Source organism: Chrysemys picta, chromosome 7, assembly GCF_011386835.1.
Source record: "Chrysemys picta bellii isolate R12L10 chromosome 7, ASM1138683v2, whole genome shotgun sequence".
NCBI lineage: Eukaryota > Metazoa > Chordata > Testudines > Emydidae > Chrysemys > Chrysemys picta.
The window spans coordinates 87759453-87776497 of record NC_088797.1 but is presented as its reverse complement, the minus strand read 5'-3'; the positions used below and the strand labels follow the sequence as shown (position 1 = coordinate 87776497).

General features: G+C 44.2%; 1 protein-coding gene across 2 annotated transcripts in view; it reads left to right on the top strand.

Annotated features, from left to right (window-relative positions):
• Positions 1-17045, top strand: part of ADAMTS14 (ADAM metallopeptidase with thrombospondin type 1 motif 14) — a 108569-nt gene that overhangs the window by 48899 nt on the left and 42625 nt on the right. Inside the window, exons 5-6 of one of the 2 annotated variants that reach the window (XM_065551961.1) lie at positions 10235-10318; positions 13482-13629. In XM_065551961.1, the coding sequence (XP_065408033.1) occupies positions 10235-10318; positions 13482-13629 (232 nt within the window). Of the gene's footprint in view, positions 1-10234; positions 10319-13481; positions 13639-17045 lie in introns of both variants that reach the window. The other variant, XM_005281863.4, reaches the window with a different exon arrangement.

Genomic DNA, 17045 nt, shown 5'->3' with positions numbered 1-17045 from the left:
CCCTTCCCCCAGTGGGACATCCTGTTCATTATATGAGGATTTTTTGTTGCATGTGTGCGTGCATCTTTAATCCCTTTAAGGAGATTTCATGGGGAACATTGTCACATAAAGGGTGTCATTTTGCTTTCTCCTCTGGAGTTCCCACCAGCATTTGTCCACTCACGCTTATATTTTTAATGATCAGGCTGGGCCCCACTCTGACAAAAGAAGAAAAGGGATTGCACTCAATACAGAAAATTGTTGGCTATGGCTCCATAAATGGATATTAGCATATATGGGCTGGAGCACGATTGCTTAATAAACTGCTCTTGAAGAAGCTTGAATAGCAAGGAATAGGAGTTGGGGGGAGGATTTGGGGTTTGCATTCAGGTTCTGATTTGGAGGGAAGGTTCAGGTACAACAAGAACCTACAGAGAAATTAAACAGATAAAACTATATTCTAAAAATACGACCTAACTCAAAGCAACCAGCCATGTTCAGGCAGAGGAGCCTAAGTGTTCTATGTGGCACAAGACCATAATCCATCCATAGGAGCAAATATTGGCAGCCGGGGAGCTACAGTAACTGCAGCCAAAGGGAATAGGAAAAATAAAGAGTAAGGAGTGTGAATTTATAACAGAGAAAACAGAGGGACATGGTAAAAAGCTTAATTCTGTTACTGTTTTGAACAAGGGTAGAGTAGGAGCCCTGTGGGACTCCCCAGCAGCAATCCCTGGTCTGTTATCAGATTTCAGACTCCTGTTCCCTTTTGATTGGCGCAAAGCATTATAAGGAACACAGCCAGAATCCTTCAGTGGAATTGGAATTTCCACTCTCCCCTAATCTGGGAGACGGTCCCATCTCGCCCAACAATCAGGCCACACTGGTTCCCTGTAAGTGCCCTTCAATTAGATTTTGCGGAGTCATCACTCAGTTTGGTTCTGATTTTGGAAGTTAAACACCCTTTTCATTTGCGTTCACTGCAGCATTTGATTTGACAGGTGTTTAGAGGTTTTACCCAGAGAGGAATCAATGATATTTCTCAACTCAGCACGGGAATGAATTGAAGATGAGGTGCAAAGTGATCAACTCAGGGGGTTGGATTTAGGTTTTATTCTAGATTCTGAAAGCTGCCTGCAGAGCTAATCCTAGGCATTCTTTCTCTCCCTGCAGAACCAATTCTGGACATGCTTTGTGCTCACAGAACTAATTCTGGGCATGTTATCCACCTGCAGAACTGACGCAGTAGGCAGAGTAGAACCAATATCATTAGATACAAAGATGGCGTAGCTATAACAGGAATTCTGCCTTCACTGAGTTGCTGGAAAAAGGGTTTTCATTTTCTGCTTCTGTGTAGTGGGGTGGGCAGGTAGACAAAGATTTCTTTCACTGGAACCAGACTGCAGCCTAGGAATTTTCCTATTGGTGTTTTCTCACCAATGCTCCGCATCTACCTATTAAGAAAACCTGGGTGATAAGATCTTTCCAATGAATTTGCTTGACAATACAAAGTTACTAAGTATTTTCCTATTGTTTTGGGTTGTTAACTCAGAGTTCTGCTAGAGGAGTGACTTACATCCTACCATTCTGTCAAGCATTTCATTGTTTGTAACTTCTCAGCAAAACAGAACTTTAGTGAAGCCTTATTTAGAGATTTTAGAAAACGCAAATTACTTTTAGGTGGAGATTATGTTCAAGAGAAAAGATTTTCCTCTGGAAGAATCTTGCTGGAGAAACAACTTCCTGTGGATTGCAGGTTTCTAACTCTGGAAAGGGGATTGCCACATTGGGGAAATTCTTTAGAACAACAGACTTGCACTTATCTTTTCATGTATTACAATTTTTCTTGACAGTCTTATCCAAGATATTGGTGTTTTACTGAGGAATGTTACGCTCCTCAGGCCATTTTTATTTTTTGCCTCGATCTTGCAGTCCAGTCACAATGATAGATTTCTGAGATCATAGTCGTTTCCATGATTGTAATATCAAAAGTCAAGTATTATCGTGAATACTTTGAAGGGCCAACTAGCTGAATGTGGTACTATATTGGGAGGGAGAAAGCTCTTATTCAAACACACATCTTCAGCCATGACAGGGTGAATACAGAATGTCAAAGCATTATGATTTAGGCATAACTGGTTGACAAATTTGCTTCAGCGTGAAAAGTCCCTTTTTAAAGCTGACATTGGGGCAAGAAGGGACAACTTGGTACAGTAACTAAGCACAGTGTCTGGGAGCCATCACTACAGTAGCCTTATTATTAGGAAGACTTGTTGCAAACAGCAGGGACAGTGTTAATCATAGTAGCACAACCAGCTGCATGTGAAGGGCTCGAAGGTATGAGCTACCATTTTTATTTCAAAGTTCATATATAGAGAAACTTGTCTTAAGTGGCCACCAAAAGGGACCAGCAAAATCATTTAGCCAGTTCTATGCCATGCGGGGAATTCATTTACATTAGGGGTATTCTGTGGTGGGCAAATCCAGCAGGGTTGCAGCCACTTGCAGTGTAAAGAGGTCCTAACATAACTTTCAACAGGCTTCTTTTGTATGTTGTAAAGTGGTTAACAGTGGGGGTTGCCGGTTTGAATATGAGGCTCTTCACACGTTTGTTGTTGTTTTGTTGAGGAGCCCTATTGTGTAGTGGGTAGAGATTGGTGCTAGAAGCTAGGAAGTCCTGACTTGCAGTGCAGTCGTGGACAAATTGTTCTGTGCCTCAGTTTCCCCATCTGTAAAATCTGGATAATAACACTTACCTAACTTACAGAAATGTTTGGAGAGCAACTTAGTTTGTGTGGCACCCAAAAATGTAAAGTGCTCTCTAGTATTAGCTATGAGTATACTTAGTATAGTAAGTAGTGCTTTTGCCCCCGCCTTTAAAGCTCCAGAACAGATTTTTCACAAGTCCATATTGGCATGGAAATTGGGGCAGAAGTTAGTTTGAGGTGAGCTTGCCAAGCTGAATCTGAGATCTGAGATTTAGAAATGTCAGTGATTTTGCTCATTTGGAAAATTCCATTTTTTTTGTCAAGTCATTGCTCAAAGACAGTGAAGTCTAGAAATTGCAAAATTGTTTTGTTGTCATGCAGACCTCTGGTGCCTCTTGCCATGATTACATATTAGTGATATGTGCTGTATTTGGGCAAGTACTCACTGTGAATTAGGAGCATCAGAATGCTCCCATGGTATGTGGCAGAATTGTAAGGTTCACCTCCAGAACTAGCCAGACTCAGAAAGGACCTGATGGAACAGGCAAGTTTATCAAGTGACTGACAGGAGAGATGGTATGCAGTATTTTAATGTTCACTTCCTTGTTTTACTGTACCAGCATCATCCACTGTGTCAGCACAGTCCTAGGAGCTTTGATGTTACCTACTGCTATACAGCCAGCCAGGGTCATACAGACTGATTTTTCTTGCTGTTGGGCACCTAAATCATAGGTAGACTCTAGGAATTAGCAATAATGTTGGTGATAAATTTGTTTATTAAATAGACATGTTGGTTTTGGAGGGTATTCCTCATCAGAGCATTATGAGGGCTGGGTATATAAACTATTCGATAAGTCTGATAATAAGAGTTTCACGCCAGCTGTTTTCATGTAGTCTGGTCCCTTTAACAGATCCATTTGCTGAGCAGGTATTTGCACAGAGGGATTTTCTTTTAAGACATTGACCAGCTAATGGTATCAGCAGAGGGCATGAAGAGTCATGCCATTCACTTAATGCTCCTCACATGGCAATGAAAATATTCTCTGGGGCTTGCTCCTAGAAACAAGTGCACAGAAGGTTTCCATCAGCAGTAGCTGCTCTGCTTTTCTACTCACTGCAGGCTTGAGTGTGTTCCAGGATATTCCAGTGTCTGTGTAACTGTATCTTTACCATTGATTAGAAAGAAAAGCGTATAACAGCATCTCCTGCAAAGGAAGAGTGGCCAAGGATTCCCTCCCTGCCCCCCTCCCCTTCTTGCCTCTTCAGCTTCAATCTAACTTGAAATCATAAGTGTATATGGCAAAGGATTAATCATCTTTGAGTTGTGGAGACAAGGGAAGGGATTTATTTCATGTGGTGGAGAGAAACAAACTGCTACCAATTGGCAGATTTAACCTAAAGTTTTTCATGATGTCGAGTTGCAGTTTCTCCCTTCTCTTCTCCACCTCCCCTCCCAAATTCTTGCTGCCCATCCTCTCTCCTTGCCCTCATTCTTACCTCCTCTCCACTCCAGCCAAGTCCAATCCAGTTGAGGGGGTGGCGTAAGCTGCCAAAATGCTTCTGAAGGCACTTCAGGTCAGAGCTGTCAGGTTCAGAAAGGAGCTGGCGTTTGGTGTGCTTTTGAAGCTCTGCCAGTTTTTCTCTAACTCAACAGGCACTTTAGCCCGAGGGCAGGAGGAGCTGGCCCCGTGCTGGCGTTCCTCCTAGAAACTCTTCCTGATTGGGGTCGGGCTCATCACACCAGAAAGCAGCGCACCCCTGTGCTTCTTGCCAGTGCAGAAACTTTTGATTTTGTTCAATCAATTATATAATCTGGATATAAAAAATATGCTGTGCAGTTTACCCCTTGGGCAATGCTCATCCACATGTGTTGTTTTTTTTTAAATTAACCTGTGAAAGTCATATTAGTTTCTATCAGATATGGATCCTTTAGTTTCCTACTAAAGTGTTGTAGAAACGACCCTGATCTCTATCTGGTGGTAGAGAATTAGATTTCTGCTTCAGCACCTATGTACATAAAAGGTAGGAGCTACTCTGTTGCTCTGTTAGAGTAACAGTCATCTGGGGGAGACTTCAGACTAAAGTTCTTTCTGCACATAACTGTCCAGGTGGGAGTTAAAGATCCCAAGACATTCCTTTAAAAAAAGAGTAGGGATGAAATTCCCTCTCTCAGTAAAATAGTTTCCAGTGTCCTACTTTTACATAATCTATTTTTGAGCCCTAATGGCTACAACCATTCCCATAAGTGTTGTGCTACTCTAGATCAAGTTTGAATTCATTGCTTTGTGAAACACATTTGATGTGTATGAACTTAGTATGAAAGGTGTCATACTAACTCCAGTTCTCTTCTACTTCTCAGTGCCAGAATATTTTTCTTGTCTGTAAGTAGCTAGTGCAGTTTTTGGATCACTGTGTTTCACATGGATGGATAGAACTGTTCTCAAAGAGACTCTCAGATCTTGGTGCTTAGATATTATGATGATGAATATGCTAGAAATTCCAAGATGGATAGATAACTACTTATGACTCAGAGAACCAAGCTTTCTTTTTTCAATAAGAAAGAATAAGCAAGTAATTACTAAAAATATTTCATTATTTTTACAAATTATACTTCAGAAGGCTTACTAACATGCTATGAAATATTATCACAGCTCCACTGAGCTACATTTGCTGAATACATTATCAGAGGACATTTTGTGATGTATTATCCTTGCTGTTTTGTTGGTCTTGTTTGCTTGCTTACTGCACTTGCTGAATAAGGGCCCACTTGTGCAAACTTTGCTTGCATGTGTGTAGTCAGTCTCACAGGAAACACTGAGACAAATCGTGTGAGTAAGGGCTGCAGGACCAGGCCCCAAATGTCTAAGGCTATTTGCAGTTTGATGCATGTGAGGAGACTGTATAAATGCACAGGAAGTCCCATTGACTTTAATTGTGTCTGCAGGATCAGTACTTAAATTACTCCTTTGCAAACATCAGTAATTCTTAGTAGCTGTATTAATCCCTAGAGAGATTTAGCAAGGTTGTACTGACTTACACTCCAACTTTTAATTACTGATGCCATTTCAAATACAAAATAAGTATATACATTCTAGGTTCCATACATTAAAAAGTATTAATGTAGTCTGGAAAACTGCAATTCTGGCTTCATATAACGTCTGTATGAATTTTTAAAGAATCCACAACTTTAGCCATCAAAACAGAAAAGTCCCATAAATCTGGATGACATATTTAAAATATTCTTATAGTCTGGAAATTTATGGAAGAGTAAAGGAAAAATATTTCTCTTTTGGATGAAATAAGGAAACTATTTAAGTTAACTTACCATTTTTACTAACATACTGTACATTTTTTTTTACTGACTGTAACTGACAGTTTTAAATATATTTCCTGATAGTTGGCAATCCAGTTCACCTTTTGGTTAAATCTGTGACGACTCCGACTTTTGTATTTCCAGTGGTTTAGTTGGGAGACTGAGGAACTAGCAAAAAACAACTCTGATAGCTTTGGAACCCTTCCTATCCTCACTCCAGCTGTGTGCCCCATAGCAGTGCTAACCTGATCAGCATTTGAAAAAGGCAAGTCTGATGTTATAAAAATCAAAATATTTTATAGACCAGTTTTTCTGCCAAATTCACATCTGTTTTGTGGGTGGTTGAGGGCCACAGATGTCTCTCTTGCTTTTGTATATATTTTGTCACTGGAGCTGCACGCACAGACTAGCTTTCTTGGCATCTGTGCAAGTGTTTTGCTTAGTGGCTGACTTCATTAACAAAACCATTTTAAAGAGCATTTTCAGTATTTCAAACTTTATTCTTTCCACTTTTCAGACAGCCCCCTTTGTGTTTCCACCAGGATAGTTGGTTTGAATGGACTACATCTCCCAAAAGCCGCTAGTGTGTTAAGGAAATTGTACTGGGATGGAAGTTATCACTGCTGGCAGATGTAGTTCATTAGTCTAAAATTTTATTTTGGGCATCTGTTTACTGTAGGACTCTACAATAGCTTCCAAAAGAAAGGACAGAGTAGGCTATTGAGGAGAATAGCAGTAGCAAGGTTTAAAAAAAAATCTTCAGACCCAGCCCTGTGAGGTCTGCAAGATTCGAGCTTCATGATCATTTTTGTTGGGCCAGATAATAAATTGATATTCTATCACGCAGAGATTATTTCATGAGATACATAGGCACAAAGAATACCTGCACATGTTAGTGCTCCTTTCTACTGCAATGACCTATTTCCTGTGCTCCTAAAGCTATCCCATAGCCTCTCGCTCAGTAAAATATTGCAAGAAAACCCTTTCTTGAATTATGGAAGGCAAGGACCAGTGGGAATAGCTGTAAGAATTCAGACCCTGGATTTGTCCCTCTTAAAGGTGACCTGCAAAGAATAAACCTTGGCTTTGTCCCTTTTCTCCATGATGTATAATGAAGGTTTGAGGGCCAAGATCTTTAAAAGTGACTAGTGATTTTTTGGTGCCCAACCTGAGACAATTTACAGGTGCCTGATTATCGGGGGGGGGGGGGGGGGGGAGGGCGGGAGGCACTGCTCAACACTTTCTGAATAGTGGGGTCTTTTAATGTGCCTCAAGTTGGGCACCCAAAAAATGAGATACCCCCAAATCACTCGAGACTCTTGAAAATGTTGGCTGATTTTTTAAATTATTTCATGCTTGTATTTACCTTAGAAATTCAAAGAATGTCAAGTCTTTCCCTCTCTGTTTTTGTTGGAGGTATCTGATATGTTTTAAGACTTTTATTAAACTTGAACTGTAAGGTGCTGGGTGTTAAATCTTAAGAAACAGATATTTTCTTCTGGCCATTTATAGTACATGATGCGTGAAACAGGTGTTAACAGAAAAAACAAACAAAACCTTTAAACAAATAGTTGTAAACAGTCTGAATAAAAATAACTTCCCCTCACTCAATCAGGTTTCACCTGCTTGTTATATGTGATGTCACGATCCTACTTGTTCTCAAGCTGTCCAGAGGGTCTTCTAGGAAAAGCAGGGTAGACAAGACCTGAATTTCTGCTTTTAAACATACGTTGAAGAAAAGTTTTTTTGAAGCTGATGGGAAAGACCCTTGCAGGCCTCCTTTATACATCCTTGAAAGGGGGAAGAAAACGGCACAAACCCATTTTTTTTCATTTGCAGGTTACCTTTAACTACAAATGTTGACACATCTTTTGTTCTTCCTGATGCCAGGTCCTGTCCTTTAAAAATGTATTGTCTTTTCCTTCGGATTCCTCCTTGGCATGTGAATTGGTAGGTCAGATTTAACAGGCTCTTATAGCTGATGTGGACTTTCAGGTGACTAATTCACTCAGCTTAATAAGATCTTGTATCTCTCTCTGAAATGCCATTTTTCTCCTTAAAATGCGAGGATATTAGGACATGAAACAGTTCCTTCCACTGGATGAGTTCAGACGCTCCGCTGGTAGTAACCACTCATTGCAGGATGATCTGAGGTTGATGCAATTGCCATGGGAAATTTAGCTGTTCTGGACTCAGTTGACGATAACGGGGATGTCATCATACAGCAAAGCGCCCAATCATTTGGAAATTTTGCTTTTTAAAAATGGATCATTTATTAAAAAAAGAAAGACACTAACTCTGCACTGGGCCATGCATGACTTTGTATATCAGAATCAGAGTGAGGAAAGGAGCAGGCGTGGGGCTAGGCAAGGCTTTGGGACAGTGTTTAAGTGTCACTATGGAGACTGTTCAAACAGACTATGTGTAGATGTGTGTGTGTGTGTGTGTGTGTGTGTGTGTTTTTAAATATTTATTTGGTGTTACATCTTTTGAAGAGAGTCTGTCTCTTGCCCTGTGTGGAGACAAACAGCCCACTATGTTCCAGAAATGAAAGGCGTTTTCATGTGGGTTATGTGATAGGCACCCCGGAAAGGAAGGATATTCTACCCTTGTCATCCTGCTGTCAGTTTTGCTTTACAGGGTTTTTCTTCTAATGAAGCAAGGGAAGATTATTTTAACCATTTCCTGCTCCCGTGAGGCATGTGAGTTAGGACTTCATAAGATGAATGCATAGCAAACATGAGAAAGGAAGGGAGGGGTGAAGAGCTGGGAGGAGAGAGAAGGTGAAGCGGTCTGGAGAGACCTCACAGAGCGAATCGGAACAGATTGAATGCAGTCTGCTTTGTTCAAGGACAGGGTGAGGAAAGGGCTTGTGTACTGAAGGGGGCGGTGAGAGAGAAGGGCGTTGAATCACATCTAGCAAGTTTCCTTTGTCTCTGTATTATCCTCTGGTGTCCCTGGGACATTTCTGTCAGCTGCCCCTCAAAAAGAACCTCTGATAGGATCTTTTGGCAGTGGCAGAAAGACAATTCTGCCAGCAAAACCCAAAACAGCATAGCTGGAAGAGAGACTCTGAAAGCTTTTTATTGGAGGCTTTTCCTGATCTTTTTTTTCCCCTTTTTGCTATGGGGGATGGGTGTGAAGTGCTTTTGGAGGGCTGGGGGTTGGCAGTGGCATAGCCAGGTTCTAAGTGCAGGGGGAGCAAACATAAAAAAGGCGCCCCCCCTTGGCTCCTCCTCTGGCCACGCCCCCCTTGGCTCCTCCTCCGGCCGCTCCGCGCCCCCCCCCCCCATGGCTGGCTCCTCCAGCCGTGCCACACTGCGCCCCCCCTTGGCTCCTGCGGCCATGCTGTGCCCCCCCTCTGAGGGGCTCAGTCCGGGGGGCCAGGCACGGGGAACGGGTGGCGGGCGGGCACTGCTTGCTTCTCCCGGGGGCTGGCGGGAGCGGAGTAGTGGGGCGGGCAGCAGCTGGCGAGATCCCCTCTCCCCGGCAGCTTCCTGCTTCCCTCAGCCCAGAGGAGTCATTGTGGGGGGCGGGCAGCAGGCGCGGCCGGAGGAGCGAAGGGGCCAGCTCCTCGGCCATCGCGCCCCACGCTCAGCATGGCCCCAGCATCGCTGCCGCGGCCACCTCCTGCGGCGGCTCAGGGCTCGGCGGCCGAGCACTCTGCAGCTGGCGGGCAGATCCCCTCTCCCCGGCAGCTTCCTGCTTCCCTTGGCCCGGGCAGCTCAGCATTAGCAAGGGGCGGGGTATTGCTGGACCAAACTCCAAAGAGAAACTGCTGAGCTCCAGTTCATTTGCAAATTTGACACCATCAGATCAGGATTAAACAAAGACTGTGAATGGCTATCCAACTACAGAAGCAGTTTCTCCTCCCTTGGTGTTCACACCTCAACTGCTAGCAGAGCACCTCAACCTCCCTGATTGAACTAACCTCGTTATCTCCATATTGATTTATACCTGCCTCTGGAAATTTCCATTACTTGCGTCTGATGAAGTGGGCATTCACCCACGAAAGCTTATGCTGCAATACTTCTGTTAGTCTTAAAGGTGCCACAGGACCCTCTGTTGTTTAGATCAATAGTCACGTGAAGAAAGCTAGCAGATACACTGTACTGTCATAGGATCTGGAGTCTTTGCTACTGTTATAGGCATGAGGACTTTTCAAAAGCCAGTTTTTTTTTTAAATAGTAGGGTTATTTTTAACTTTATTTTCTATTTTGTTTTTTTTTCTTAGGTGGATGAAATTTACCACGACGAGTCTTTGGGGGTTCACATTAACATTGTCCTGGTCAGAATGATCATGGTGGGCTACAGACAGGTAAATACAGGGCTGGAGTGAGCAGAAGATGCTATCTAGGGGAAGGGGACAGTCACAATATACAGCATGCTTCGGCTGAGGAATGCAATGAGCTTCCAGACTGGGTTATGTCTATAAAAACAACACCTTCAGCTAACTTCCCCGTTTGCACCCCCTGCTTTCAGATTGGTGTGTATGTCTGGGGAGATGACTTAGGATTCAGTCTAGTTATATATTAGTGTTTGCATTAAGAGAGCCTCTTCCTCACAGCCAAGCTTCTCCTTGAGCTAATCCTCTGTGCAGATGTATGTGGTATCAAAATCTGTTATGTAGAAATGATTGGGATCTCACAGGGTCAGCAATCAGCATTGTAACTTCAGCACAGGACCTGATAGAATGGAAAAACAAAGGAGCAAATGCTTTACTTTAAACGCAGATACAATTATTGTTGTTAAAAATAATGTATGCAGTTCAGTGTGGTAAATTTGCACAGGGCTTTACAAACAGTAGGGCAAGTTCCCTGCTCTGAAGAGCTATTTTTGATCTTTTGCTTAAGTGTGAAAGGCAAATAGATTTCTGTTTAAATATGAAATATTGGTTCCATTCCCTCTGTAAGCAGCTGTCACATGCTGTGGCTTTGCCAGACTGAATCGAAACGATCTTGAATCTCTCTGTTTCATGTGAGACTTGCTGAAATTCCTAGACTCCAAAGATTTTCCTTCTATAGAAGGCAGACATGAGGACATCTCTGCCTTACAGTACCCCTGTGTTTTTGATTGAGAACTCTTACCCTTCCCCCACTGCTGCTGCTGACTACAGCTCTGAGCTGGCTTGGGAAGGGGTAGGGCAGGAGGGTTAATCTCTCAGTAATTAACATCTTATTTGGTTAACTGAGGTTAATTTTTGGTTGCAGGGATTTTCTGTCACACCACAGTGCAGAGAAGAAGCTTTCTGGACTGGTTTTGTGGTGTTTGGTTTTTGTTTTGCTATAGCTGCACTCATTTTGAGCTCTTCACCAAGACAAAGAGCAAGGTGGAGGGTGCGTGTAGTACAAAGTAAGAGTCAAGGCACAATACTCCCCTGTCGCCCTTCAAAAGGGAATTAAGTGCACAGCAACAGTCTGGGTAGTGTCCACTAGCAGTAATAATTAGCACTTACATAAGCCCCAATGCAGGAAAATGTTGCTACTCAGGACAGGACTTACGCACATGCTCAAGTCCCATTGAATTCCAGTGAAGCATATGTTTAAGTACTATGGTGAATATGGATACACACTTAATTAAATGCTTTCCCAAATTGGGGCCTTCATGATTCACCTCTTCAAAGCAGAGGACAAGTGTTAACTAATCCTCACAACAGTCCCTCAGGTAACTATTTTAATTCCTATTTTACAAATGGAGAAACCAGAGCACAGAAAGGTTAGGTGAACTGCCGTAGGGGACAGAGTGAATCAGTGTCAGGGCCAGGATTGGAGTCAGGCTTAGTTTGCTGCTCAGTCCACTGGACAACATTTCCTCTCAGTGAGTCTCATGTGTTCAAATCCTGATTTTGTCACTTACTTGATGTGTGAGCTTAGACCACTCTGTGCCTATTTCCCTATCTGTAAATAGAATATTTAAATCACAGGGCTGGTCAGCTGATGTGGAACACTGAGATCCTCTCATTAAATGTGCTATAATGTTCAGCATAAGCCCAAAGTGTTGTGATGATGCTAACAAAATGGCATACAAAGCTTTCTCTGAGGTCTTGAACACCCTTAACACCTTTAAGGAGTCAAAGGATATGTCTGCCCTACCAGCATAGCTGTGCTGCCACAGCCCTGTAATGTAGACACAGCCTACACCGATGGAAGGGTTTTTCTGTCTGGTTACTGCTGAACTGAAGCAAATAGCCATTTTATGAGCTGCTGCAGATACAGAACACCAGCATTTCCTGGAAAATATCTGATTACAAGAGAAATATTCCTGGTGAGCAGAAACTGCGTGTATCCTGAAGGTGGTGATCATGGTTTCCCAGGTACATGAGGAAAAGATTTGAGGCAGCCCACATTGTGGCAAGCATCCCCAGGCAGGTGACAACAGAACATCATTTCCATCTGAGGAAGGAGATAGGGTTTCTGGCCTCTCAGCTAAGGTGTTAATGCCGGCATCTAATTGATGATGATATACTGAAGATGAAAACGAGGCAAAAGCAGAAGGTCTAAACATTGAGATGTGAACTAGAAGCCACAGGCTGCAATCCTGACAGGACCAACTCAGCCCTTCATCCTTCTACAGTACCTTGAGTTCCATGCAGTTTACTGTGTATGGGTTATCTGAACAATCAAGATCCTCTGTGCTGTGCTTGAAGATCTTACCTAGGTTTTCATAAGATTAGGCACTTACTTTGGGATCTTTGTCCAGCATTAGCCCTCCCCATACTGCTATTCCATTTACTGTGTGCCAGACATCCTCCATTTCTGGGGGTGCTGCATGTTTGTAATTTCTGGAGGAGGAGGGGCCAAGGAAGGATTTATTTTGCCCCAAATATATTCTGTTGTTGGGTTTTTTTTGTCTCCTTCCTCTGAAGCATCAGAGATGGCTGTGGCTGGAGATGGGACACTGGGAGGAGTGGGCCAGGTCTCTAAGGTGGCACAAAGCATTTTCTCTCTCTGCTTGGTTGGCTGGTTCTTGCTCACATGCTCAGGGTCTAACTGATCGCCGTACATGGAGTCGGGAAGGAGTGTTCCCCCAGATCAGATTGGCAGTGACCTGGGATTTTTTCCCCTTCTTCTGCAGCGTGGGATGCAGGTCACTTGCCAGGATCAACTGGATATATCTCAATCAGTTCCCTGCCATCAGATGGCCTTGGGCACTGGTGCACCTTGGCCCTCCTGTTCTCTCTCTGTGATACACAAGAGCTTAGTCTCCTGAGGGTTGTGATACATCTGTCTGATTTTGGCTGTTGGGTTTACTGTGCGGGGCTGGGTGGTGTTTAGTAGCCTCTGACATACAGGAGGTAAGACTAGATGATCTGGTGGTCCTCGCTGGCTTTAAGCTATGATTCTATGAAATTTAAAATACTATGTTTTCATTGTTAATGTCGTGGAAACTCTATCTGGGGATCTTCTGTACCCTGTACCTCAAAACTTGGGACAGGTTCATTGTCACCCAGTAATGCCCCCTCCTTTCTTTTCACCCCCCAGTCAGTCAGCCTAATAGAGCGGGGGAACCCATCTCGGAGCTTGGAGCAGGTCTGCCGCTGGGCCCATTCTCAGCAGCGCTCAGACCCAGACCATGCTGAATACCATGACCATGCCGTATTCCTCACCAGGCAAGATTTTGGTCCAGCAGGTATGCAAGGTACTGTATTCATCTCGATCATGTATGTGCAGTTTGCTGGGCTTGGGGGAAAGCCAGCAATTGGAAGGGATTTCCTGCTGACACAGTCTGTGTACTTACAGGCTGAGGTCCACAAAGGTCTTGGAAAAAGTTATAAAGATTAGAACTTAATAAAAGGAATGGAGAAAAGACAAAATTGAATCCCATGAGGGTTTTCTTCTCTTGACCTTTCCTTATGGTTCCTTACATTCTGTTAGTTTTTTTTTACTACCATTGTATATTGAGTAGATGTTTTCAGAGAACTATCCACAATGACTCCAAAATAAATTAGCTGTTGCCACTCAAGAAAGATAGACCTCATCATTTTGTATGTATAGTTGGGATTATGTTTTTGAATGTTCATTACTTTACATGTATCAACATTGAATTTCATCTGCCATTTTCTTGACCAGTCACTCAGTTTTGTTAGTTCCCTTTGTAACATTTTGCAGTGTGCTTTGACTTAACTATCTTGAGTAATTTTGTATCGACTGCAAACTTTGCCATGCCACTGTTTACTCCTTTTCCCAGATAATTTATGAATATATTGAACAGCACCGGTCCCAGTACTGATCCTTGAGGGACCCTGCTATTTATCTTTCTCCATTCTGAAAACTGACCATTTACTCCTACCCTTTGTTTCCTGTCTTTTAACCTAGGGTTACCATATCTAATAAATATAAAAAGAGGACCCTCCACAGGCCCTGGCCCCGCCCATTTCCCCACCCCCCAGCCCCGCCCCAACTCCGCCCTAACTCCGCCCCCTCCTCCCTCCCACTCCCAGCCACGCGGAAAGGGCTGCCCGAGCGCTACCGGCTTCATGGTTTGCCGGGCAGCCCCCAGACCCTGCGCCCCCGGCCGGCGCTTCCCCAGCGCAGCTGGAGCCTGGGAGGAAAAGCGCCCAGCCGGGGGCGCAGGGTCTGGAGGCTGCCCGGCAAACCGTGAAGCCGGTAGTGCTTGGGCTTCGGGCAGCCCCCTTGCCTCCGGACCCTGCGCCCCCAGCCGGGCACTTCCCCTCCCGGGCTCCGGCGGCGCAGGGTCCGGTGGTATGGGGGCTGCCCAAAGCCCGTAGCACTCGGCTCTTAAACAGAGTCGGGGAGGAGCAGAACCGCCGCGGCTGGAGGCTCTGCTCCTCCCCGACTCTTCGGCTCTGTTTAAGAGCCGAGCTGCCCCAGCGCTACCGGCTTCGGGCAGCCCCCATGCCTCCGGACCCTGCGCCGCTGGCCGGGCACTTCCCCTCCCGGGCTCCGGTGGCGCAGGGTCTGGAGGTATGGGGGCTGCCCAAAGCCCATAGCACTCGGGCAGCTCGGCTCTTAAACAGAGCCAAAGAGTCAGGGGAGGAGCAGAGCCGCCATTTTCCCGGACATGTTCGGCTTTTTGGCAATTCCCCCCGGACGGGGGTTTGAGTGCCGAAAAGCCGGACATGTCCGGGAAAAAGAGGACGTATGGTAACCCTATTTAACCAATTACTGATCTTGAGTTGAAATCCTCCATTATTACTGAGTTTTCTGTTTTTATAGCCTCTTTTAATCTCCTTGAGCATTTCACAGTCACCATCACCATCCTGGGCAAGAGGTTGGTACAGTAACTCCTCACTTAAAGTCGTCCCGGTTAACGTTGTTTCGTTGTTATGTTGCTGATCAATTAGGGAACATGCTCATTTAAAGTTGTGCAATGCTCCCTTCTAATGTCGTTTGGCAGCTGCCTGCTTTGTCCACTGCTTGCAGGAAGAGCAGCCCGTTGCAGCTAGCTGGTGGGGGCTTGGAACCAGGGTGGACCGACAGCCCCCTATCAGCTCTCCCTATCAGCTCCCCACTCCCCTAAGTTCCCTGTGCTGCAGCTGCCCAGCAGACTATCAATTGCTGGCAGTTCAGCTGTCCCTCCCCCCACTGCCATGTGCTGCTCCTGCGCTCTGCCTGGGAGCTGCTCCCAGAGACTCCTGCTTGCTGTGCCAGGGGGTGGAGGGAGACTAATGTCAGGATGTCCCCCTCCCCCCTGCTCCTGCACCCCACTTACCCCTTCTCCATATAGAGCAGGGTGGGGACACGGATGGAGAGAAACATAGAGAGCTTGGGGCAGCAGCTGCTGTCTCAACTTCCTGATCCACTTAAAAAGACAATGCACTTAAGAGTGGGTCAGCTTACTTAAAGAGGCAGTGTGCATCTCTCTCTCTCTCTCTCTCTCTCTCTCTCCCACACACAAGGTGTGTGTCTGTCTCTGTCTGCTATGCTATCTCCCTTCCCTTGTGTTTGTGCTGCCTTATGTGAGAGGCTACAATGACAACAACATGTTAACCCTTGAGGGCTCAGTCAAGTGTTAGTTCATCATTTAGCAGCAAGGCATTCCCTGGGAAATATCCCTCGCTCTTCCACCCTCTAACTTCATCTCCTCAACCAAGCTTCACAATCATCATAGCTGTGAACAGTATTAAATTGTTTGTTTAAAACGTATACTGTGTGTATATCTATATAATGTATAGTTTTTTTGTCTGGTGAAAAAAATTTCCCTGGAACCTAACCCCCCCCCCCATTTACATTAATTCTTATGGGGAAATTGGATGTGTTTAACATCGTTTCGCTTAAAGTCACATTTTTCAGGAACATAACTACAACGTTAAGCGAGGAGTTACTGTAGTATATTCCTACTCCTATACTCTTATTATTCAAGCATGGAATTTCAATCCATAGAGATTCTATAGGACAGTTTGATTCATTTAAGATTTTTACTATATTTGACTCTATGCTTTCTTTCACAAAAAGTGTCACTCCTCCACCAGCATGACTTACTCTGTCATTCCTGTATATTTTTTACCCTGATATTACTGTGTCTCATTGATTATTATGGTCCCACCAAGTTTCTGTGATGCCTATTATATCAATATCCTCATTTAATACCAGGTACTGAAGTTCACCCATCTTAGACTCCTAGCATTTGTATACAAGCAGTTATAAAATTTGTCAATATTTAGTTGTCCGCCTTCATGTGATGTAATTGAATGGTACTTTTTTTTTTCCATTTGACTGTTTTTCTTCAGCTCCTACCTCCTATTTTATCAACTTCTATTCTCTCTTCTTTACTAGAATATAGAGAATCCCTGTTAATAGATCCTCCCCTAAGGGATGTCCCTGTCCAAACCATGTGCTCCTCCTCATCTGTCAGCTTTCCCCAACCCTAGTTTAAAAACTGCTGTACAACATTTTTAACATGCCAGCAATCTGGTTCCATTTCAGTTTAGGTAGAGACAATCCTTCCTGTAAAGACTGTCTTTCCCAAAAGGTTCTCCAGTTCCTAATAAACTGAAACCTATCCTTTCGTACACCGCCATTTCATCTATGCATTGAGACCCTGCAATTCTGCCTGTTTAACTGGCCTGCGCATGGAACTGGAAG